The sequence below is a fragment of the Pelophylax lessonae genome (assembly GCF_965119305.1).
Source record: "Pelophylax lessonae genome assembly, chromosome: 2".
Taxonomy (NCBI): domain Eukaryota; kingdom Metazoa; phylum Chordata; class Amphibia; order Anura; family Ranidae; genus Pelophylax; species Pelophylax lessonae.
Genome location: NC_138769.1, coordinates 114,831,214 through 114,857,713, shown reverse-complemented (window position 1 = coordinate 114,857,713; position 26,500 = coordinate 114,831,214). Strand labels below are relative to the sequence as shown.

The window sequence follows — 26,500 nt, the reverse complement described above, 5'->3', positions numbered from 1 at the left end:
ATCTGGGGGGGGGCGCATCCGCAGTGTCACTCTGTCTGTCTGACTCTGACATACACAGTTCACACACTGTCTACGGCTGCCTCCATCTTTAGGCTGGGAGATGTCCAGCTCAGCCGCCCTATGGCTGAAAATGGCGGGTTGGGGCGGGGCTGGACTGTGCCTCACCTGTCCATTGGTGTAGGGTGGTGTGGCATTGCAAGCCAAGCCCCGCCTATGCCGCCTCTCTTCACTGCTCAGTCAGTTTAGTAGCGAGTGAGTCAGCAGCCTGGCGCTGTCACAGAGTGGGTTTTTTTTTCTAATCACCTGATTAGAGCCAGAGGCTCTAATAGGCTTCAAAAAAGGGTGGACTCGGGGCGCAGATCAGTGCACCCTGAGCCCACCCATTGTGTGACAATAGTGAATGAAAATTTGCTATTGTCACACGGATCCTCCTCCTGGCCAATCAGGAAGCAGGTCCGAGACCTGATTCCTGATTGGCCGAAAGGCGATCGCATGCCATTGGCCGAGGAGGAGGTGGGAGGACTCGGAGACGCGGGGAACTGAGGAAAAGCCGCCGCTGCAGGTAAGTCTCTCTGGTCTGTCTGCAATGAAAGGGGGCACGATGATCTCTCTGCATTGAAAGGGGGCACTCTGGTCATTCTGCATTGAAAGGGGGCACTCTGGTCATTCTGCATTGAAAGGGGGCACTCTGGTCATTCTGCATTGAAAGGGGGCACCCTGGTCTCTCTGCATTGAAAGGGGGCACACTGGTCATTCTGCATTGAAAGGGGGCATGCTGGTCTCTCTGCATTGAATGGGGGCACGCTGGTCATTCTGCATTGAAAGGGGGCACGCTGGTCTCTCTGCATTGAAAGGGGGCACGCTGGTCTCTCTGCATTGAAAGGGGGCACGCTGGTCTCTCTGCATTGAATGGGGGCACGCTGGTCATTCTGCATTGAAAGGGGTATGCTGGTCTCTCTGCATTGAAAGGGGGCACGCTGGTCATTATGCATTGAAAGGGGGCACGCTGGTCTCTCTGCATCGAAAGGGGGCACGCTGGTCATTCAAACTTGTATTTAGATGCATTTTACTTTAATTACATCAGTATTTTCATAACAAACAATACATGTGCTTAGGGGGTAAGGGTTTCTTTAACTAATCTAGTGGAAGAGACTCGAGTGCTAAAATCCCGCGGGTTAGAGGGCGCAAATTACTTGCCTTGCCCCGGGTGCTGACAACCCACGCTACGCCACTGGGAGAGAGACCTGTCTTACACGTTCACAGACCAGCAGCTCACTCATTCCAGCACGGTTGACACAAAAATGCAGGAGAATAAACTCATGACAAGATGGTACGGGGTTCCGACCCGGTTGGCGCGGATCTTCCCTGGTGCCTCGGATCTGTGCTGGCGGGCCTGTGGGCGGCGTGGTACCTTCCTCCACATTTGGTGGGAGTGCCCGCTGCTACAGCCCTTCTGGCAGGACATCCGGACGCAGGTGCGACTCATCATGGATGAAGACGTGCCAGACAACCCTGTGCACTTCCTCCTGCATGTGCCATCCACTCCTCTCAGCCACTACCGTAAGAGTATCTTGCCACATCTTCTGAATGCGGCTCGCCGCCTGATCCCCATATATTGGAAGTCTGCACAGATTCCGACCCGGGAAGCATGGATCAAGATGGTGAATGACATCTTGGCGGCGGAGGAGTGGATGGCCAGATGCAAAGACAGATATGATAAGTTTTATGCAAAGTGGGCAGTCTGGATGTATTACTCCCCATTCCCCGCTGGGTAACTGCTGTTAACCTTTGACCCTCTAAATAATGAAACTCCTCTGGCTATACCCTTTTCTCCTGATCTGATTCCAACTCGCCACCACCTCTCCACCTTCTCTTTTCTATTTTTTCTCTCTATCTATTCCCCCTTCCCTTACCCCCCCCCCCCATCCCACTCCCCCATGATACCCCTACCCTCTGTTCAGATCTTTTTTTTCCATTCTGACTCCATGTAGTAAAGTATATGTAGCTATAAGTTCGGACTGGGCGCATTCTCTTTCCCTGTAGCCATCCAAAAAATATTAAAGTGTCCACACTCCAAGTGACAGCTTAGGTGTGCAGTCCTGTGATTAAAAGGACCAAATCTAGGGTATGTCATTACACACATGCTCCTTCCTATCCCCTCAAAGTATTCACTCACTGAATTTATTTGACCTCATATAAATAAATAAGAAGGTTAAAGCACACTTTATAGCAGAACAATTCTCTCCACTGTCCTCCTCCATTCAATGTAGAAACCTGAATATACAACCAGCGTGTTCTCTATGCGCCTAAAAATTGCTCAGGGGTTTTAAGAAACACAAACCAAAAAATGCCATCATCAGATAACTCTTTATTAAAACATATATTCATAAAATGTTAAAATGCACTTACATTTATTGTGCCTTAAACCAGCACTGAGTATACCAGCCAGCCAAATACATTATACTGCAACTGCTCCGCTGCTCTGCTCTCTTCCTTGAGCAAGCATGTGCTCCAATCAGAGAGAATGTTACATCAGACCAGAAATACCGTTCCTTCACATTTCCTCATTCACCAGACATCCACAGGAAGCATATATGTAAATGGTTCTTTTAATCACAGGATTGCGCACTTAAAGTGTCACTAAACCCACATCATCAATACTATCAATAAATGGTGTATTACATGCTGTTCATACTCACTTAGTCACTCTAAAATTTGTTTTCTGTAATCTGCAAAAAACCTAGTTGATCCTGCTGCTCTCTACCTCCACCTTCTGTTCATGTCCCCAGTTCAGCTAGGGGTTTTGCAGCTGTGGTGGCAACTCTGCACATGTTCAGTTTTCTTTGAGTTTCTAAGCTGAGCATTTCCTCCCTATCACTTCTGAGCAGCCCATGTGACTATAGAGTCACACCTGTGAGCATATACACAGTGGCAAAATTACAGCCCACTCCCTCCCTCCTCATCCATGCCCTCTAACCAGCTAAACACATGGGGAATGGGATATTACATAGATTGATGGTGGCTTCACCTCCCTCTTATTCTAAGACACAAGCTGGAGGGGTGTGCCACAGCCTGTGACTGACAGAAACCAGCCCACACCATGTTATCTCCACAAAATGATAAAGATTTGATTTCACACATACTGTATATTTGTATGACAATTTAAAACAGTTTATTGATAGTATTTATTTATTTTGCTCTGTATTCCAAATGCTGTTTTTTTTCTTTGAACATGTGACCAGTAGGGATGATCGAACGGTTCGGGTCGACCATCGGTTCGACCCGAACATTGGATGTTCGATATTCGGCCGAATACCGAACTTTTTGCGGCAAAAGTTCGGTATTCGGCCACCAGAACCGCCCAAAATGCACTGGGACAGGAACTGGGCTTTAAAAGCCCGTGATTGGCCCAGAAACGTCTGCAAAAGCCAATGAGGGGGCAGGAGTCTCCTAGGAACGTGATTGGAGTGACTACGGGGACCAGAGGCCAATCAGGAGTGAATACGCCCCACACTATATAAGATGGCCCCGCCTAACCCCTAGCACAGTTATCCAGAGCCTGTTGAAGAGAGTTGAAGCAGTTCTGTCTGACTCCTGCTTGCTACACTACATTTCCTACATATCGAGTGGTTCTAAAGCTCCATATAGCAGAATTGTATTTAGCTTACAGCCAGTGTAGTTAGATACAGCGATTGTGCTGGTTCTTAGAGTTAAAAAAAAAAAAAAAAAAAAAAAAAAAAAAAACTTAAGGGACAGTGTCAGTCTTCTGCTGTATGGAGCTTTCTATTTAGTGGAAAGGGATATCTAGTGTAGTTAGGGAACTTTGTACTACATTAGTTAGATTTGAAAATTTAGTTTCTGTAGGGAAAGTGTGAGGGTTCTGTTTAGTGAGCACGTGGCACAGTGCTGCTGTATCACAGCAGGTATACGTGCTTGCTAGGCAGCAAAATACAGTGACAACTTAACGCCTGTTGTTCAAAGCGTTAGGTGCACTGTACAAAAGCCTTTGCAACTGTGCGTGACACGCAACTGCTGTGCTGTATCCAGCGACAACTGTGGGTCGCATAGCAGTGTGCGTTTTTCACCGCACACAGTTGCCAACGCATCAGTGACAACCTAACGCCTGTTGTTCAAAGCGTTAGGTCCACTGTGCAAAAGGCTTTGCTACTGTGCGTGAACCGCAACTGCTGTGCTGTATCCAGCGACAACTGTGGGTCGCATAGCAGTGTGCGTTTTTCACCGCACACAGTTGCCAACGCATCAGTGACAACTTAACGCCTGTTGTTCAAAGCGTTAGGTGCACTGTACAAAAGCCTTTGCAACTGTGCGTGACACGCAACTGCTGTGCTGTATCCAGCGACAACTGTGGGTCGCATAGCAGTGTGCGTTTTTCACCGCACACAGTTGCCAACGCATCAGTGACAACCTAACGCCTGTTGTTCAAAGCGTTAGGTCCACTGTGCAAAAGGCTTTGCTACTGTGCGTGAACCGCAACTGCTGTGCTGTATCCAGCGACAACTGTGGGTCGCATAGCAGTGTGCGTTTTTCACCGCACACAGTTGCCAACGCATCAGTGACAACCTAACGCCTGTTGTTCAAAGCGTTAGGTCCACTGTGCAAAAGGCTTTGCTACTGTGCGTGAACCGCAACTGCTGTGCTGTATCCAGCGACAACTGTGGGTCGCATAGCAGTGTGCGTTTTTCACCGCACACAGTTGCCAACGCATCAGTGACAAATATGCCTGGTAGACCAAGAAAAGGCATACGTGGCCCTGCTGCGGAAAGGGGCACAGCTTCTAGGGTGTCTAGAGGCAGGGGTGGACGTGGTGGTCAGTCCTCAGCCAGGCCACCATTTGGATTGTTCTCCGGCAGTGGCCAAGCTATACGTCCACAGTATGTACAGGAGGTGGTGGACTATATGAACAAACCCTCATCATCGGCATCATCTGCAACTACAGTGACCCAGGCAGAGAAAAGTGGTCAGTCTTCTGCAGTTGTCAGAACAAATACAGATGAGTCCATGTCCACCTCATGTCCTCCCTTAGACCCAATTTCAGACATGGCAGAGGAGTCAGCTGAGCTGTTTGACCACAGTGTCGGCCATCTACTCCAGCCTGATGCTCAGTCCTTTATGGAGTCTGATGTTGGGTCTGAGTTTGAGGAGGAGGCAGAGCAAACAAGAGGGGAGAGCAGACGGCCCGCTCCATCTAAGGCCGCACCTGTTGTCTCCCAGGCCAGGCCTGATGCTCAGTCTTTGATAGAATCAGATGTTGGGTCTGAGGTTGAGGAGGAGGCAGAGCAAACAAGAGGGGAGAGCAGACGGCCCGCTCCATCTAAGGCCGCACCTGTTGTCTCCCAGGCCAGGCCTGATGCTCAGTCTTTGATGGAGTCAGATGTTGGGTCTGAGGTTGAGGAGGAGGCAGAGCAAGCAAGAGGGGAGAGCAGACGGCCTACTCCATCTAAGGCCGCACCTGTTGTCTCCCGGGCCACTATACACACCTCATCTTGCTGGGCCTTTTTTGAGACATCCCATGCAGATAAAACAGTTGCGATCTGCAAGATTTGTAAGAAGGGTATAAAACGTGGCAAAAATGTCAACCACCTGGGTACAAGCTGCCTAAACAGGCATTTGACAACCCACCACTCGGCCCGTTGGCAGGAGCATTTAAAGAACCCACAAAAGGGCCAAAGATTGGTCAGTCGGCCTCCTAGTTCTCCTCGCCCTCCTCCTCATGCTCCATCTGCTCCACCTGCTCCACCTGCACATCAGTCTGTTCCTGGCCCTGCTATAGTCACTCGTCACCTGTTGGCAGCCTCCACTGGCAGGGATGATGATATAGCAGGCAGTGTCGCATCTACCTCCAGCACACCACCAGCTGTATCATCTAGACGCCAAATTTCGATTCCACACATGCTGGAACGAAAAAAAATGTATACTCCCCGCCACCCACATGCCCAGCGTCTAAACAGTAGTTTGGCTAAACTACTGGCTCTGCAACTATTACCATTTAACCTGGTAGAGTCTGCTCCCTTCCGTGACTTCGCAAAATGTGCAGTTCCACAGTGGCAGGTGCCAAGTCGGCATTACTTTTCCCGTAAGGCCCTGCCATCCCTATACCAACATGTGGAAGGCAATGTAGTGTCATCCCTGGCCAAGTCAGTCAGCCGTAAGATACACTTGACGGCTGACACTTGGTCAAGCAAACATGGGCAGGGACGGTACATTTCTGTCACTGCTCACTGGGTGACACTGCTTGCCAGTGGAAGGGATTGTAGCCAGGGCTCGGTGCTGCAGCCAGTGTTGCCCCCACGTCTGCAAACAGCTGGTGGTGTCGCTGATCCGGGTAGATCGATCACTTCTACCCCCTCCTGCTCCTCCTCCTCTACCTCCTCCATGCCCTCCTCTGCAGAATGGTCCTTTGAATATGATGAGATACCACGTAAACGTTCAAAGGGCTATTCTATGTCTCAGGCCAAAAGGTGTCACGCAGTGCTGCAGCTTGTGTGTCTAGGGGACAGGCAGCACACTGCCCCTCAGATTCTTGGGGCTCTGCAGGCACAGGCCCAGAGGTGGTTGACACCACGCCAGCTGCAGCCAGGGATGGTGGTTACTGATAATGGGTCAAACCTCCTGGCCGCCCTTCGTCAGGGAAAGTTAACCCATGTGCCATGCCTGGCGCATGTCCTGAATCTCGTGGTACAGCGGTTTTTGAACTCGTACCCGGGAATGCAGGATGTGCTAAGGATGGCAAGAAGGGTGTGCAGTCACTTCAGGCGGTCGTACAGTGCCACTGCACGTTTGGCCGAAGTGCAGCGCGAGTTTCACCTGCCGGTACACCGCCTCATCTGTGACATGCCCACCCGCTGGAACTCCACCTTGGCTATGCTGCAGCGCCTGTACACGCAGCAGAGGGCCCTCAATGAATACCTATGCGAGTACGGCACCAGCACTGGCTCTGCGCGCCTGGGCTTCTTTTCACCACGGCAGTGGCTTTTGATTAAGGATGCATGCGCTGTCCTCTCGCCATTTGAGGAGGCCACAAGGATGGTCAGCCGGGACAGCGCATGCATCAGTGACACCCTACCGGTACTGTTTTTGTTGGAGCACACTCTGCGTGGCATTATGGACAGGGCACTGGAGGCAGAGCAGCAGGAGGAAGAGGAGGACTTCCTTGCCTCTCAAGGCCCCCTTTATCCTGAGAATCCTGACCCCATTATGCCTAGCTCCCAGAGGCCCGAGCAGGATCCAGGGGTGGAAGAGGAGGAGGAGGACGATTCTGCGGGAACTTTTGCAGGGTTTGAGGAGGAGGAGGAGGAAGACATGCGGCAATCTGCAAGGCCTAGTTTGACTCCCTCGGGACACTTTGGAGTAGTACGTGGCTGGGAGGAGGAGGAGCCCGTTGAAGATAATGTCGTTATGAGTGACCCCGAGGAGTCAGCTTCTCAGGCCTTCGCTAATTTGCGACGCATGGGAAACATCATGCTCCAGAGCCTGCGAAAGGACCCCAGAATCAAGGCCATTAAAGAGACTAACCACTATTGGTTGGCCACCCTACTTGACCCCCGGTACAAGTGTAAAGTCTCGGAGCTTTTCCCATCCACCCATAGAGTCCACAGGATCAAATCCCTTGAGGACAGTCTCAAGAGGAATCTGGTGAACATGTTCCCCGACTCCCGTAGGGTGCAGGGGCGGGGACAACCTACCATGGATTCTACTGGTGGTCACGAGAGGAGCGTTGGAGAAGGCGTGCGGTTGACGGATGCCTTTCGGTCTTTTTTTAGTCCTCACCGCCCAGGCCTCTCAGCTGCCACATCGCATCGACAGCGTCTGCATCACATGGTGGACGATTACGTGAGGGCACAAAGTGACACAGAGGGCTTTTCATGTGACGAATCCGATCCACTGGCATACTGGGTCTTAAGATTAGACCACTGGCCAGAACTGGCCCAGTATGCCATGGAGTTGTTGGCCTGCCCTGCTTCCAGTGTCCTATCGGAACGGGCATTCAGCGCAGCAGGAGGATTCGTCACAGACCATCGAACTAGACTCTCCACCGACTCAGTCGACCGTTTGACATTCATTAAGATGAATCAGTCGTGGATATCAAGCTTTGATGCACCTGATGCAGACCTTGTAGACTAGGCTATCGTTGTGATGTGGCAGTTGAGCCTCAGTTTAAGCCTGGACCATGGTGCCACCCTCAAACCCTCCTCTCATTCTCTTTACGTTCACAGAACCTCATTTTGGTTATGACAAAAACGACAATGTTTGCGCACCTGTTCCACAGGTGCACACCTTTACAATTTTTGGGCCTCCTTCAACACCAGCTCTTTGGGGTTAAGGTGGGGAGGCTATGCTAAAACAAAAACGACAATGTTTGCGCACCTGTTCCACAGGTGCACACCTTTACAATTTTTGGGCCTCCTTCAACACCAGCTCTTTGGGGTTAAGGTGGGGAGGCTATGCTAAAACAAAAACGACAATGTTTGCGCACCTGTTCCACAGGTGCACACCTTTACAATTTTTGGGCCTCCTTCAACACCAGCTCTTTGGGGTTAAGGTGGGGAGGCTATGCTAAAACAAAAACGACAATGTTTGCGCACCTGTTCCACAGGTGCACACCTTTACAATTTTTGGGCCTCCTTCAACGCCAGCTCTTTGGGGTTAAGGTGGGGAGGCTATGCTAAAACAAAAACGACAATGTTTGCGCACCTGTTCCACAGGTGCACACCTTTACAATTTTTGGGCCTCCTTCAACACCAGCTCTTTGGGGTTAAGGTGGGGAGGCTATGCTAAACAAAAACGACAATGTTTGCGCACCTGTTCCACAGGTGCACACCTTTACAATTTTTGGGCCTCCTTCAACACCAGCTCTTTGGGGTTAAGGTGGGGAGGCTATGCTAAACAAAAACTACCATGTTTGCGAACCTGTTCCACAGGTGCACACCTTTACAATTTTTGGGCCTCCTTCAACACCAGCTCTTTGGGGTTAAGGTGGGGAGGCTATGCTAAAACAAAAACTACCATGTTTGCGAACCTGTTCCACAGGTGCACACCTTTACAATTTTTGGGCCTCCTTCAACACCAGCTCTTTGGGGTTAAGGTGGGGAGGCTATGCTAAAACAAAAACGACAATGTTTGCGCACCTGTTCCACAGGTGCACACCTTTACAATTTTTGGGCCTCCTTCAACACCAGCTCTTTGGGGTTAAGGTGGGGAGGCTATGCTAAACAAAAACTACCATGTTTGCGAACCTGTTCCACAGGTGCACACCTTTACAATTTTTGGGCCTCCTTCAACACCAGCTCTTTGGGGTTAAGGTGGGGAGGCTATGCTAAACAAAAACTACCATGTTTGCGAACCTGTTCCACAGGTGCACACCTTTACAATTTTTGGGCCTCCTTCAACACCAGCTCTTTGGGGTTAAGGTGGGGAGGCTATGCTAAACAAAAACTACCATGTTTGCGAACCTGTTCCACAGGTGCACACCTTTACAATTTTTGGGCCTCCTTCAACACCAGCTCTTTGGGGTTAAGGTGGGGAGGCTATGCTAAACAAAAACTACCATGTTTGCGAACCTGTTCCACAGGTGCACACCTTTACAATTTTTGGGCCTCCTTCAACACCAGCTCTTTGGGGTTAAGGTGGGGAGGCTATGCTAAACAAAAACTACCATGTTTGCGAACCTGTTCCACAGGTGCACACCTTTACAATTTTTGGGCCTCCTTCAAAGCCAGCTCTTTGGGGTTATGGTGGGGAGGCTCCGCCAACACCAAAACTACCATGTTTGCGCACCTGTTCCACAGGTGCACACCTTCATAATTTTTACGCCTTCTTCAACACCAGCTCTTTGGGCTTACAGTGGTATGGCTCCGCCAACACCCAAACAACAATTTTTGCGCACCTGTCACACAGATGCATATCATTGTAATTTTTTTCCTTACAAAGGCAATTATTGCTTTCATTACCAGCACTTTCATAGGGATATGGTGTCAAGGCATCGTCCGCACCACCAAATGCCCAATTTTTAAGCATCCTTTACTTCTATTCAAAGTCAAGAGACAACAGTATTCATCCAAAACATCTCTAATCTTGTTCACTCTGCACTACATTGTGGCCCCTACCCCTAACCCTCAATGTATCCGTGCATATATGTCTGTTTCTTGTGAGATTTCAAGTTAAAGTGCACCAAACACCATTTTACATGAAATAAAGTGCAATTACATACATCTTTGGACTTCTTGAAACATTTGGTAATAAAAGCCCCATTGTGGAAATACACCCGTTAATTATATGCACATTTAAAGAGACAGCACCTTTTTCCAAAAAAACCTCTAATCTTGTTCCCAGTGCACTGCATTATGTCCCCATCATACACATTGGCTGAGCCGTTGATTAGGAGCAAAAGAAAGGTGCGGTTAAGCAAAAAAGTCATTTTTGAAGGTTTGGTATGCTGTAATTCTGGTTCTGGACATGCTACAGAGCTGAAACTTCACAGGTACAACTTTTAGACCCCCCAGACACTAAATCCAAAGAAATCTCTTTTTTTTTTTTTTTTTTTTTTTTTTTCAATAATTGGCTATCTATCAAAAACGACAATTTTTAAGAACTTTTTTTTGTGTGATTAATAGTCCCTGGGGCATGACCCAGAACCCTAGGCACTTTTTAGGGGCATTTATTGGGTTTTAGGGCTTAAAAATGGTGTTTTTTGATTACAGAAGTTCGGGTCCCATTGATTTCAATGGGGTTCTGAAATCCGAACCGAACTTTCGTGAAGTTCGGGTGTTCTGGTCGAACCGAACTTTTCAAAAGTTCGATCATCCCTAGTGACCAGTAGCATAGGACTAGAAGCTCCTCCTGGTTATGTTTCTCTGCAGACAGGCTGGGAAAGATCTGGGTTATGTGACAGCTGTATATCAATTAGAAAAAAGTTACTTAGATCTTTTTTTTTTTTAATAAAATACCGTAATTACAGTGCTATCATCCTCATACAGAAATAAAAGGGACAATGTAAATTAAACTGTGTGTGTTTAGTATCATGTTAAGCTGTCACTTGGAATGTGGACATTGTGGACACTTTGATGAGCACAGTGTATATAATTTTTAAGGATACAATAAAATTGTTTGCACTTGTGTTATGGTGACACACTTTATTTGTGAGTGTATGTATTTTTAAGAACTTTACTACTTACATAAGTTTTAGGACTAGAACAACACTAATTTGCCCAGGCGCTGTTCATATTTTTAATGGTTTATAACAGGCAGGAGTATGTGTTATACACAGCAGCTAGGCCATCTTCATTTATTTATTTTAATCTATACTTGTTCCTGGGTTTTGTGTAAATTTCCACTTTTATCACACAAAATGTATTTTTACACACATCAGTGCAGCCTTTTTTATGTATATAGTTAAAACTTAAGTTGGCCCAATTTGGGACATAATATACTTCCAAGATTTTTTAAATAGCTGACTTCATCCATAATTAATATTTAAGTTTTGATTTGGAGAACCTTCTAAAATCACTGTCATGCTCTCACTGATGCAGAAAGTATGCTGTGTCTCTCTAACAATTGTGCTATTTGTCTTCGAAATCCTCAAAACATAAAGTCTGGGGGGTCAGATATTTAAAGCGGAGTTCCACTCAAAAGTGGGCCTTCCACTTATATGCTCCCCCCCCCTCTGGTGCCACATTTGGCACCTTTCAGGGAGGAGGGGGGGAACGGGTACCTGCTTTTTACAGGTACCCTTCCCCACTTCCGGGAGACAGAGACACGGCACTGTCCCTTGGAAGTTTGGCCTCCCTCCTTCTTTCTCTGCCGCCTGGTAAATTTAGAAGCGCAGCACGCTTCGCGTATGCGCAGTAGGGAACCAGCTGTGAAGCCGAAAGGCTTCACTACTAGGTTCCCTTACCCTGAATGGCAGCGACAGCACTTGAGAGTCCATACGAAAATCGACTTTGGGTGCCAACATCGCGGAAACCCTAGACAGGTAAGTTCTAATATTTTATAGTCAGCAGCTACAGTATTTGTAGCTGCTGACTTTTAATTTTTTTCCTTGGGGGGGCAGAACCCTCTTTAATTGTTATTTTAGCATGTCTTAGATAACAATGATCTTTAGTTTCTCCTTGTTTATCCTGCAGCGCTGGTGACTCTTATTGAAGATGGAGACAGCACTAGGAATGAAACCAGTTCATACACAAAACGCTGTTGTAAAGCAGATCCTGCCTCTTACAACAGCTTGTACTACACCTGCCAAGAGCTGTTTAAATTTGCCATCGGAATGGGAGACTTGGAGTTCACTGAGAACTACAAGTACAAGACCATATTTGTCTTCCTACTGATTACATACGTCATTCTTACCTACATCCTCCTGCTGAACATGCTCATAGCTCTGATGGGGGAGACAGTGAACAAGATTGCTCAGGAGAGTAAAAGCATCTGGAAACTGCAAGTACTGAAGCTTTTTAATTATTGCCTGCAAAATAGCATACTTTATATGTTTATGATTTTTATAAATCTGTTTTGTATTTTATATTTGGAAAAAACAACTTAAAAACTGTAAGTGAAGCTACTCGCGCAGGGGAGCACACTTATATAAGCAACAAAGTGAGGATTGACACTCACAATGGTGAAAAAAATGGCTCATATAACAGCACACATCATTCCAGGACAGGGTCCAAGCTGCCTTTTCATAAAAATAAGGCATTCAGAGGGTTTGGTGCGTAGGGATATAAGAGTGTTGGGTCTTAGAGTTGGATCTAAGGGATCATGGGAGGGGGGGGGTCTTATCCACTGCTGTGGAGGGATTATCCAGCCAACGAGCCCACATGTTGCAAAATTAGTTTTTTCCAATGCATTGTAATCAATTTCCTGGCATAATAAAGTGGCAGGCCCAAGAGTGTTCTCTAAGCAACGCCTGGTGGAGGCTTTGAGTGTTCTCAAAGCCTCCACCAGGCTTTTTATAGTGCAACATTCCATTTTATATTACTCATGTGCAGCTTTCTATTTGCTGGATTGTAGTGGTTTATTTTGTTTTATGAAAAGGAGGTTTTACTTAAAGGAAGCCTGTAATGAGAGAAATATACAAGTTGCCATTGCAGACCTCATTCTAAAAATGCTAGTTGCCTGTCTCTGTCTCCGCCTCTGTCTGGAGTTGGGAGCAAAGTAGGGGAACAGTGTGTGTGTGTGTGTGTGGAGGGGGGAAATTGTGGGTGTGGCAATACTGTGCAAAGAGTGGGAGGGGCTTACAACTTCAGTCTATGTATAGAGTGCAGGGGTTTGGGTGTGTAATATACGTAGAATATATACAATGTATACACATTTATACACCCGCATACATGTACATACTATTACAAACACAAACAAAGTCAATAACTTACCACTCTGGTGTAATTTCTGACATCTTCAGTTCCCTGTTCCTGCCAGTGGAAAAGCCTGAAGGCAACAGCAGCCTGGGTGGGGGGGGGGGGGGGCGCTCGCTTAGTTCTGTTCACTTTGCACCCACACAGCTACTCCTTCTCTCCCACCCCCTCCACTCCTGGCAGCTGGTGAATGCAGGGCGCAGCATGCATGGCTCACAAAATGACATCACACATGATGTATTTTGTTTACATCTCTGCCATAGGAATTTCTAAGACGTATCTAAGTAATGACCCAGCAACATGAACAAAATTCTGCCATTGCTGGGTCAATTCGGTAGGTTCCCAGGTATGTTGATGGAAACTGGGAGAAGAAGGGAAAAATTCTGTTTGAACTCTATTGTTGTTATATGCTGTCAGTTGATGCTTTGAACTTGAATACAAGAGAAGAGTACACATTATTAGTATGTGTCTTCTCCATCACTGACCTAACACAGGTTGGGGGGGAAGGGGTGAAGGTTGGTGACCATGCTGTATTGTTTATCTGCAGTAGAGAATAGTGAGGTTACTAACCTGGTGGGGCGCTTGGATCACAAGTCTAGAGGAACACTGTTAAGCCAGCCATAGACGGTTCCAATCTTAGCAGGTTCCTGCTGAACCATTTATGGGCAAGCTGAATGTTCCCAAGTTGATCAATCAATCGATCAACTTGGGTACAACCAGAAAGCAAAATTTTACATGTGATATTTACTAGCAGCTTATATAGCCGCTAGCAGTAATCACGGTGTTCTCCTGGCGGGGACAGCTTACCCTATGGCTGGCCTTACAAATTCTTTGAAACATATATTTTTATGTATTTGCAGTTCAACTCTATATGTAGCTATTTGTCTGCAGATCAGTGTTAATTATTAGGTACTCAACGGGAGGGTAGCCTGGGGGATTGTCTAGACTTGAGCAACTTGACCACAAGTCAATAAGCCTTCCTTTGAAAACAGAAGCATGTACACAGACAAGGTAAGGCGAGTTCACAGTAATTTATAATTACACACTGATCAGGTCTTCAGTATGTTGTTAAGCAAATGTATTTATACTTAGTCTAATTTGTATTCATTTTTTTTTTTACAGAGAGCGATCACTATATTGGACATCGAAAAAAGTATGTTGACCTATTTCACAAACAGATTCAGATCTGGAAAATCTGTGCTGGTGGGATTAACACCTGATGGTAAAGAGGATTACAGATGGTGTTTCAGGTAAATTTAGTTTTATATAACATCTGTCATTAGCTGAAACCATAGATTTTAAAATAGAATATTCTCCTTACTTCAAAAATATTGCAGCATTTGACATAATTCTGTTGCAGTGCAGGATCTGCTTCAACATAATAATGCACCTGGAAGCTGACAATCAGGTGTTGCTTCTTCTCTTCATTTCTTCTTTGGCAGTGGACAGTCTTCAGTGATGCAGAGAGGGCAGTTTGACAGGCGGCAGCACCACCTGTCAAACTTGCCTTTTGAGATCAATGTGGGCCACACAGCAACTGCAAGTCAAATGATTGGCTCGTAGTTGAGACATGGTCCTGCAATATAAAAATTGCTGTTTTGCAGAGGGAAGTAAGCTGATTGGCCACAGTAGCTGATTGACAAAAGTTTTTCAGCTTGTTCTTTTGACAGAAGTTGATCTTACAATCGACTTCCCTTGAACAGGTATGGCTGCTTACAGATCAAAATTCAGCTACTAAACCAGCTGATATTTGATCTGTCAATGGCCAGCTTGAGGCTTTGTTGGCCTTAAAAGAGTTAATGCCCACTACCTGCACCAGCCACATGGACAGGAACACCCGCCAGAGTTTAGAAAAAGCCTAAAAAAGTTAGTTATGAAATACTATATTTTGGAAATATGGGATGCAACATTTATTGGGTATGGTATTGTATAGCTTTAACTTACGTTCTACTTACTTCTATTTTTGCTAGGAAATATCCTTTTCTCTTAGTTGAAACCCTGCTCCCTGTGCTCACACTCCAGTGTTCTGTTCTGGCATAGCCATGTAGCCCCCCCCCCCCCCCACCCTCAGCACATGAATCCCCAAACTTATATTGTAAAGGAGGGGGAGTAGCTCTTACTTAGCTACTTATTGGACATATTCAGACACCCTGCATAACTGCTGTAAAAGGAAAGTGGAGGTAAGTCTAGGAAAATGGAAGAACTTGTTAATACAATGTCTTTTTGTCTGCAGATCTCTTTTTGTGATTTCAGCTGGGCTTTAGACTGGGAACAGGATGTCTGGTTACATTATATGTTACCGCTTTTTTTCAATTTCTAGACCATCTATGGTTTCTCTTTAAAGAATGTGAATAATAAGGGGAACTGGCGCCTAGGAGTTCTTTGGAAAAAATAGAGAGCCCTTTCAAAAATAAGGGTAACCTATCAGAAATGCAGCCAATCAACCATAGCAATGCTATGTGTACGATTTTTGAAAAATATAATTAGCGCAATTTCCGTAGATTAATCTCTGTTGTGTTTAATTAATGTGGTTTCAATATTCAAACCACATTAATTAAACACAACAGAGATTAATCTCTTTAAAGAATATTTGTGAAGTTATAATGGTAAACTACCTACTAACCAGTACCCTGAAATTATTTCTCCCCAGAAGGACCCTTCAGACCTCTGGACATGGAGTATATAATTGCCCTTTATCATTTTAATGTGGGACTTCTATATTTGCTGTGAATGTGTAGGTTTTTGTGTAACCTTGAATCTGAAAAATCTAACAATGGGCATCCTAATGTATTTTTGAAGGTCCTTGCGGTAGTCAGTGAGATAATTTTATTGTGGTCCTATATTGTGGTTTGATAATCAATTTGAAAAAACCTCCTTCCATTCCATCTGTTCCTTCTCCTGAAAAAGTACTTACAAAACATGACAAGCTCAACCTCACTATCGAGGAGCCAAAACAATTCTGTAGATGTTGTAAAAATATAAAGTTATGGTGCTTGTCAGGAGATGGAGTAATGTTGTGATTAGGATGCTTTGTCATCCTCAGTATGGATACTGTTGTCTATTAGTGCCTTAAAAATTCCATATCTGTATTTTCCATGTTATCTGCCAGTACAAAGAGATGAAGGTACTTCTCTTTGCACAAGTTATTACCTCCTGTTCTTTGTATATTCTTGCATACTAACATTTGACTTTATCTGTTTCTGTTCAAAATGAAAGAAAACGTTGACATATTTTAGTTGCAAACTGTATACATTTTTTTGTTTGCAGAGTTGATGAGGTAAATTGGACCAAGTGGAACTCAAACTTAGGAATAATCAATGAAGATCCTGGAAATTGTGGAATGATGAAAAGCCCTCTGAATGCTTCATTTCGAATAACAAGAGGTAACACAGACTGAGATGATGAGTTTTATATTACCTTGTGATCTATGTGATAAATTATTACCCTATAAATACCATCATGGCAGTTAGAGGGAAGAAGACATAAGAGAAAATGAATGTCCTACCCTATGCAGATTTGTTCCTAACACTGTAGACTTCTGTACTTGATAGAACTTTCATAATATCTTCTCAGGCAGTGGCTTGGAGGTGTGCACCCCTCCTAGCAACCAGGGACATACTTACATTTTACTTGCATCTTGTTACTCTTGTAGAAGAAAGCCACCATTGAGTGATATCAAGGCTTTTAACCCTTTTGCAGCCAAGCCCTGCACTCCACTTTTAAACTCAGCTGGCCCGGCCATTTTTGCAATTTTTCCATTGCCTTTTTATTTTTCCCTTACATCTTTAAGAATTTTTACACGACCCCCTAAACCATATATTTTCTGAAAGCACATAAACTGTAGAATAAAAGGTGCTACTGATTTTTAAGGCCCTGTGATATTTGGGCAAATGTTTATTGAATCACTATTTTTGCTGAAAATACACTAAAATCATTATTAGCAGCTAAAAACAAAGCACATTTTACACAATTCCTGATAAACATAAAAAGCTTAACCTGTATTGAGTTAATAAATAACAAATATTTGTATATTATAAATTGCGTCTTTTTGTGAAATGGTGAAAATTGAACATACACAAACATGTAAATATCCAAATTTCTCTAAAAATCTGGATGTTTTCAATTTTCCCTTACAGCTTACAGAGTTTGTAAAAGACCCCCCACCCCCCAAAGCATACATTTTCTGAAAGCACATGACCTGTAGAAAAAAAAAGCTGCTACTGATTTTTGAGGCCCTGCGATATTTGTGCAAATGTTTATCAAAACAATATTTTCGCTAAAAATACACTAAAATCATTATTAGCAGATAAAAACACAACACATTTTACAAAATCCCTACTAATTATAAAAGCTTAACCTGTGTTGAGTTAATAAATATCAAATATTTGTAAACTTTAAATTGCACCTTTTTTTGAAATGGTGAAAAACAAACGCAAAAATGTAAATATCCAAATTTCTCTAAAAATCTAGAAGTTTCACTTTTCACTTACAGCTTTCAGAGTTTGTAAAAGACCCCCCCAAACCATATATTTTCTGAAAGCACATGGCCAGTAGAATAACAAGAAGGTGCTACTGATTTTAAATGTGCCGCAATATTTGCGCAAATGTTTATCAAAACAACGTTTTCACTAAAAATACACTAAAATCATTACTAGCAGATAACAACACAGCAATTTTTACACAATTCCTGCTAAATTGCTACTAAATATAAGAGTTTACCCTGTATTGAGTTCATAAATAACAAATATTTGTAAATTTTAAATTGCGCCTTTTTGTGAAATGGTGAAAATCGTACCATATATTTTCTGAAAGCACATGACCAGTAGAATAAACAAAAAGGTGCTACTGATTTTTAAGGCCATTCAGTATTTGCGCAAATGTTCATTAAATCTGTATTTTCACAAAAAAACACTAAAATCCCTATTTGCACATATAAACACGGCATAACCTACAAAATTTTTGCTAAATTCCCACTAAGTCCTCGTTCACATGGGGTATACTAAAGCAAACGCCAATGAAGGGCAGTGTTTACCTGCACAGGGAAGTGCAAGAGTTCTGTGCATCCCTGTTCAGGCAGTCCTATTCATGTGAGTTGGGACGCTGCAGCTGCAAGGACAGATCTAAAATCCGTGCATGTGTAGGTGCATAGCCCCAAACGCAGGCAGTTCAGTGACATGCACCCACATGGGTGTCAAGTTGTGAACAGTGACTGTGTCCATGCAGCTGCTGCATCTGAATTGACATGGATGGGACTTCCTGCACAGGAGTGCATGGAACACCAAAGCATTCCCATGCAGCTGCTGTGTCCCAAAATACAGCCTCACTGTAGAATGACCCATGCGAACAAAACTTTGTTTAAACTTGCAGTTGGGGGGCAGCAAAAATGCATGATTGAGCTGCATTTCTGCTGCCCAACAACCCCCCCCCCCCCCATAAGCTGCAATAGACAGCTGAGGGTTTTTTTAAAATGCAGTCGCCGTGATGCTTCATGCCCGTGGCAAATATGGAGTTAAAACAGGTGGTGAGGAGGCATCAAATAGCTTCCTCGCCACCTGTCAGTAGCCTCTGGAGCATATCTGAAGGCGGATCGGATTTCAGTGGCAAGGGAGATTTAGACACATTTCTAAATCTACCCTTACTAGGTTTCTTTATTTTTATTATTCTTTACAATTTTTATAATTTTTTATATATTTTTACTTTTTTTTTTGGGGGGGGGGGGGCTTTGGAGAGCCTAAGCATTTGCCCTAATACCCTCTCAAGAGCTCTCAGCCCTGATGCAAGGCTGTTAGGAGGAGTTATGTGAATATCAAAATGCCTTGATGAGTGAATGTCAGGTTGGGGCCATTCCTAGGCTGACTGCTTTTTCATGCACACCACTCAGCTAACACCTACATAAGTTGTTGAGTCTCCATGATTGAAAAAACAAAAATCCAATTATTAAAATGGGGAGGTCAGGGACAGTAGGGCTTCAGAGGAAAGTACTAGATGGTGTTGGACTTCCTTCAGCCAGGAAACGTGGGGGCTCTTTCTGGCTTGTTGCTACTTCTAATGCACACTATGAGAAGTGAACAATGTACAGTGAAATCAGAGTAAGACATTTCAGTACAGAAGAAGAACCTGTGCAACTACCCAGAACTAAAGGTAAGGCAGGAGTTTAGCTTTATAGCTTCACGCTTTTAAAAAATGGAAAAACAGTAGACATGTGCAGAACAGAAAAATTTGCTTACTTTTGGATAGATTTGGTATTGGTTCTAATTTAGTTTTGTTGATTCGTTTTGGAATTTATTTACTTTTGTCTACTAATTTTCTAATGAATCCCAAATTTTTGTAATAATTCAAATTCAGAACGGTCAAACAATGATTGACTGATTTTAATTCTGTGTGAAGAATAGCTGGTTGTTAGGGAGCAGGCCAAGAAGCCAGCCACTGTGTCCTTAACAACCGATGACTTAATAGCTGTCAGCGGGCTTCCCCACTGACAGCTGAAATGTAAACAAAAGAATGCCGGCAATGAAAAATGCAGAAAAAACAAACAGGGTGGGGTCACCTCCCAATCCATACCAGGCTCTTTGGGTCTGGTATTGACTTTAAGGGAAAGCCCACACCATAGTTTTTTTAAAAAAAACTGCATGGGGTCCACCCTAAAATCCATACCAGACCCTTATCTAAGCATGCACCCCAGCAGGCCAGGGAAGAGGGGGGATGAGCAAGTGCCCCCCTCCTGAACCATACCAGATGACATGCCCTAAACATGGGGGGTGCTTTGAAGCAGGGGGCTTTGCCGCCCCAAAACACCTTATTGATTTTGATGGGGACAAAGTCCTCTTCCCCAGGTTGTGGGGGTAACTTTAACTTTAACAAGGGGGACCCGAGATCCTGCCCCCTCCCCGTGTGAATGAGTATGGTACATATTACCTGTGCTTATTCACCAAAAAAGTGTAAAAAGTAAATAAAAACAGCTTTTGACAAGTCCGTTATTAAAAAAAAAACGTCCCCTCAAGTAAATCCAACGTCACTCAAAATGTCCACTGCTACCACTGACTGGGAAAAAAATACAGTTCTGCAGCTGCCGAAGGATCCCACCATCTGATAAGGGGCGAGGCCACCCAATGACATCATGTGACCACGCCCCTTTGCAACGTCATTGATCAGGGCATTTGGATCTACTTCGGGGGACATTTATTTTTTGTTTTTTAATAAAAAAACTTGTAAAAAACTGTTGTGTTTTTATTTACTTTTTACACTTTTTTTTACTATGTACCTTATACTCATTCACGTGGGGACAAGGTGCTTTGGGAGGGGCCGGAGGGCTCCCACTTTATGTTGAAAGCAATTGATTCAGGAGGGGGGATGCTCGCACATCCCCCTCTCCCCTTCTCCTGGCCAGCCTGGCTACATGCTCAGATAAGGGTCTGGTATGGATTTTGGCGGAGACGCCACGCCATTTGAAAAAAAAAAATGTCATTGCTGGCAGTCTTTTGTTTACATTTCAGCTGTCAGTGGGAAGCCCACTGACAGCTGATGAGTCAACAGTTGTTAGGAACATGGCGCCCGACTTCCCCGCCCGCTCCTTAACAACCAGCTATTCTTTACGCAGAACTCGAATCGGTCGATCATTTTTCGACCAATCCGAATTTGAATCATTCTGAAAATTTAGAATTAGCTAGAAAACGAATATACAAAAATCAATGAATTAGCCAAAAATTAGTCTGAATTTATATTTAGACCAAAATGTCTAAAGAATGTCTAAAGAATTTCTAAAATGAGCACATGTCTAAAAAAAACAGCATCTACCTAGTTTGCCATTTAATATTATGTCCCTCATTTTTGCAAGATCAGCACAATTCAATATACAATCATTCTTGCATAAACTTATATAATGGAGACTAGAGAAATAATTATAACATTGCTAAGAAGACACTTATTGTGGAGAAGAAAAACTGCATCAGGTTATAAGGTATATAAGTTAAAACATAGTTTATTGTGTCAGTGAATGGTAAAATAGCAGCAAACTGAATATATTATTATTATTATACAGGATTTATATACAGTAGTTTCAACAGTTTACGCAGCGCTTTATAATATAAAAGGGAGATAGTACAGGTAAAATACAATAAAATACAAGAGGGCTAAGAGGGCCCTGCTCATAAGAGCTTACAGTCTAAGAGGGTGGGGCAAAAGGTTATAAATGTGGGGAATGAGCTGATGGAAGTGATAAAAGATTAGCTGGAGGCATGATAGGCTTCCCTGAAGAGAGGAGTTTTCAGGGATCGCCTAAAGGCAGCCAGAGTAGGTAATAGCTGGACAGATTAAGGTAGAGAGTTCCAGAGAATGGGAGAGGCTATGGAGAAGTCCTGGACATGAGCATTGGAGGAGGATTCACGGGAGCTTGAGAGGAGGAGGTCTTGATAGGAGCGGAGAGGTTTGGGTGATATTTGGAGAAAAGATTGATGATGTAGCTCAGGGCAGAGTTGTGAATGGCTTTTTATGTTGTAGTTAGTATTTTGAATTTAATTCGCTGAGCAATCGGAAGCCAGTGTAGGGATTGGTGGAGAGGGGTAGCAGACACTGAGCGGTTGGTAAGGTATAGGTGGTTTGTACTGCAAGATGAAACCTTTCCTATTTTAGATGTGTGAGTTTAAATATATAACTTCCAAAGACCTGATAGACTCTCATAAAATACATTTATTAGACCAGAGCTTTATCTGATATACATGGAGCTGTGTCCTTATTGGTTGTCAGTCAGTCTGTTCCATCCGTGGGTACCTTTAACCACTTAAGGACCGGGCCTATTTCTGACATTTGTTATTTACGAGTTAAAATCAGCATTTCTTGCTAGAAAATTACTTAGACCCTAACCCCCAAACATTATATATATATATATATATATATATATATATATATATATATATATATATATATATATATATATAGTTTTTTTTTAGCAAAGACCCTAGAGAATAAAATGGAGATTGCTGCAATATTTTACGTCACACAATATTTGTGCAGTGGTCATACAAACGCAATTTTTTGGGAAAAAATACACTTTAAAAAAAAAAAAAAAAAAAAAAAGGAAACAAGTTAGCCCATATTTTATGTATACTGTAAAAGATGATGTTACGCTGAGTAAACAGATACTGAACATGTCATGATTAAAAATTGCGTATGCTCGTGGAATGGCGACAAACATTGGTACCTAAAAATCGACATAGGCAACGCTTTAAAAACTTTCACAGATTACCTGTTTAGAGTAACAGAGGAGGTCTAGTGCTGGAATTATTGCTCTCCCTCTAACGATCACGGCGACACCTCACATGCTTAGGTTGAACACCGTTTACACATGTGGGCGCGACTTACGTATACATTCACTTCTGCATGTGAGCTCGGAGGGACGGGCACCTTACATTTTTTTTTCTTATTTATTTTACATTTTATTTTTTATTTTTACACTGTCCCTTTAATTTTTTTTTTAATCACTTTTATTCCTATTACAAGGAATGTAAACATCCTTTGTAATAGAAATAAGCAGGACAGGACCTCTTTATTGCGAGATCTGGGGTAAAAAAGACCTCAGATCTCACATTTACACTTAAAAGCAAAATAATAATTTAAGTGCGTTAGGCGGAAGCAACAACAGACGTCACTTTGGTCCTTCAAGGGCATAGAGTCCTGTGGGGGCCATCTTGTCCTCATTCGACTTCATGGCCATCGCTCCAAGGGAATGGATAATTTCCCCCTTTACCGATGGCTCCAGTAAGGGTGAAGACCACTGGAAAGCGGCAGGGGAGGGGGGCACCTATCCTACTTCCTATAAAAGTGATCCCGTGGTGAATCCCCCACCAGGGCCACTTTTATCGGATGACGAATTTGCCCACTGTATAAAATAATACTGGGGTTATAGCAGCTAGCTGCTGCCATAACCCAGGTATTTAACATCAAAGTAATGATGTGTATATACAGTGGGCGGAAGAATTGCAGGCATGCTATATTTTTACATACCAATGCAACTATGTACAGTATATACCATACCATGCCCCTGGAGGCTGGAAATCACTGAAGTAGACACCACACCTCTACTCCACTGATCTCTACTTGCTTCCAGCTCCTATGCTAAGTGGCTGACCTCTTGGATGTGACTACAGGAGGTTGTTCGCTTGGCACAGGTGCCACTCAGAGAATACTTTGCATTTACTGAATGCAAACTGTTCTCTGATTTGAGGAGGTGGAGATGTGGAGCAGTGATAGGGTGATGGAAGTGACTTACTAAAGTAAAGGATCATTTTTACTCTGCAAAATGAATTTTAACTTAACCTAGTGAAAAACATGATGCTGTGTTCACTTCAAGCTGAATTCCAGGAATTCAGAAACTGCAAAAAGTTCAGGCACACTTTGAGTTACATTTAATTAGGTGCTTATTACCTCCAGGACTTATGACTATTACTTTTATGTGACAGGTTTATTGCACTCCTGGAGGACTGGCTGTGGGAGGAGAGAAGCAAACAGAGCAGCTATGCCCACATTCACAAAATACAAAAGCTTCTGTGAATGGGCAGCAGAGGGGAGGGGCAAGCATAGCAGTTCCAGCGACTCTGCTCTTGAAGGAACTGAGATCACAGTGAGCAGCACTGGAGCTGCAAAAGTTATCTTCCTGGAGCACAAAAAATCTGTCAGATGTGGATAATACAGATAAGTCTATGAGGGGGCAGGTACCTTGTTAGAGCTAACTCATGGTATGCCTGCAGTTTTTACAAAGTAGCTGAATTCCTGGAAGCCAGCTTCAATCTGCCAACGTTTAAGAAAAAATCCAGCTTATTTCATTTTCCTTGCATGTGATTTGATATGTAGAATGAACGTAGTTTCAGCTTATTTAATAAGCTAAGTTATCTTTCTTTACCCCTTTACTCAATTCTAATATGTCATTCCTATGTTCATATAATACAAACTATACTGCATATAATATATGTACACATGTTATATGTTACCATACATTAGACCAGGGGTGTCCAACTTTTTGACCTTCCTGGGCCACGTTGGAAGAAGAGGAATTTTTTCGGGCCACACATAAAATACATGAACAATAAGGATAGCTGATGAACAGAAAGAATCGCAAGTTAACAATCACTGATATATGGACGATGTACCTATCTGAGTATATTAACTTCATTTTGTTTTTAATATTTTTTATTGTGAAAGAGGGCAACATAAAACGAGTGCAATATTCTCAAGGTTCTCATCAGATATTTTGTTTCTAATTTTCCCTTTTGTGTGCTTCATCCTTGAAAACAGTTGCTCACAAATATAGGTGCTGCTGAAATCTGATGACATGAATAAAGCGTAATTGTGAAGAGTTGGATATTTATCTTTGGGAAGATAAAACTTATAAAAGTTCATTAAAGGGACACTGTCAAAAAAATAATCATAATTTCTAAGTATGTTAACAATTTTGCGTTGGGCCCCATTCTTTGCCATCTTGGGCTGCATGTGTCCTGTGGGTCACAGCTTGGACTTCCCTGCATTAGATGGTTTGCCTTCAAATATAAATGATTCAAATATTTTAGTCGTTTATAGATTTACTTTAAAAAAATAAACACAGTGATGGATACTTTCATTTATATTTTAGGTAAAACATGGAAAACCTTAGTACCACATATCAGGGAATTTAGTATCAAAGGAAAGAGAGTGAAAGAACCCGGAGGAGGAGAAGCCAATGTGCAGCTACAGTCCATTACAGAGGGTTTGACCGAACAGGAGTCCTTTGAAGATGGGACAACAAAGCCACTGTAAACTGACCAGGCTGATGTTTTTCTTTGCAGTGTCAGTCCGTGAAATATGAAATTTCTTGATATATTGTGATTTATAAAGGCTATGTACAGACTGATACTTACCTGCAACAGTGTACAACTATAGCAAACATGCCAAAAACAGACTATTCATATTCGTGGTCACTGTGATGAGCACAAGTGTCCATACCTATCAGCTGGATATCAGACAACATAACGTAACACTGTAAGGTCACACTACACAAACAGAAAATATATGAGGTGAGTATAGACACTGTGACCTTAATGATCTCTACATGACATCTGCTTGCTGTACAGTTACTTTTTTTTTCTTTTATTGAAGTTTTAAACATAGTACAAACATGATACTTGTAAAGCGACAACACAAAAAGAAACAAAAGAAATAAAAATAAAAAGTATGAAAAACCATAAAAGAGTCATACAACAGCACCAATGGCCAGCATGGCCCTGACTAACAGTAGAGGACTCTCTCAGGAGAAAAGCCAACTACATTTCAACATAAAGAATTATTTTCTTTTCATAATAGTATTATATGCAACCGACTATGGCATCCAGATATACAACTACTGTATATCATCTCTTCACAGACAAATCCCACATGTAATACTGACTGATACCTATCCCCAATCAAATTATAAACCTGGAGCACCACATGCAGTTTTATGGTATTGATAAACAATTGAATTGCATAATTAAAGAGAGATAGCTCTCACTTTGTTGCAGTAGATGCATCACTCACCCAGCCTCCCCACACTTTGCTAGTTTTTGCTGGTACCCTTCTACTGGCATATGTAGCCTTATAAAGAGGCGGGGCTTTGTTTATTAGAGCCTCCCAGGCTGAGATGGTTAAAGCATTAGATTTTTTCCAGGAAAGAAGAATATTTTTATTTGGCATTATAGGGTCTAAAGGGTCAACCAATCCCAGCAAGTAAATCCCTACAGTAGGGATTATATTTAATGTTGTGACAGGATTTACACATTTTACTACATTGAGACAGAATTGTTGCATTTCTGCACAATCCCAAAATACATGGACAAAATTTGCATGGGAGGAATTACATTGCCAACAACTTGGTGACTGACAAAAAATATTTTAGCCAATCTATCAGGAGTTCAGTTCTGTGCAAGAATTTATATTGGATAAGGGGATCTCTTGCAGACACCAGTCTAGTGAATGAGGAGTCACAAATATCGTCCCATTACAAAAGGGTAGAAAAAGCCTGGCAGTATCTACAAACATTTGCTTATACACTATGTTACCAAAAGTATTAGAAAGCCTGCCTTTACATGTACATGATTTTGTGCAGGCCAGTCAAGTTCCTCCACCCCAAACTCTCT

General features: G+C 43.2%; 1 protein-coding gene across 1 annotated transcript in view; it reads left to right on the top strand.

Annotated features, from left to right (window-relative positions):
* Positions 1 to 25,148, top strand: part of LOC309547984 (transient receptor potential cation channel subfamily V member 1-like) — a 278,758-nt gene extending 253,610 nt beyond the window's left edge. Inside the window, exons 23-26 of the mRNA XM_082247975.1 lie at positions 12,141 to 12,451; positions 14,484 to 14,611; positions 16,629 to 16,744; positions 24,982 to 25,148. Coding sequence (XP_082104101.1) covers positions 12,141 to 12,451; positions 14,484 to 14,611; positions 16,629 to 16,744; positions 24,982 to 25,145 — 719 coding nt within the window. The 3' untranslated portion in view covers positions 25,146 to 25,148. The remainder of the gene's footprint in view (positions 1 to 12,140; positions 12,452 to 14,483; positions 14,612 to 16,628; positions 16,745 to 24,981) is intronic.
* The last annotated feature ends 1,352 nt before the right edge of the window (positions 25,149 to 26,500 follow it).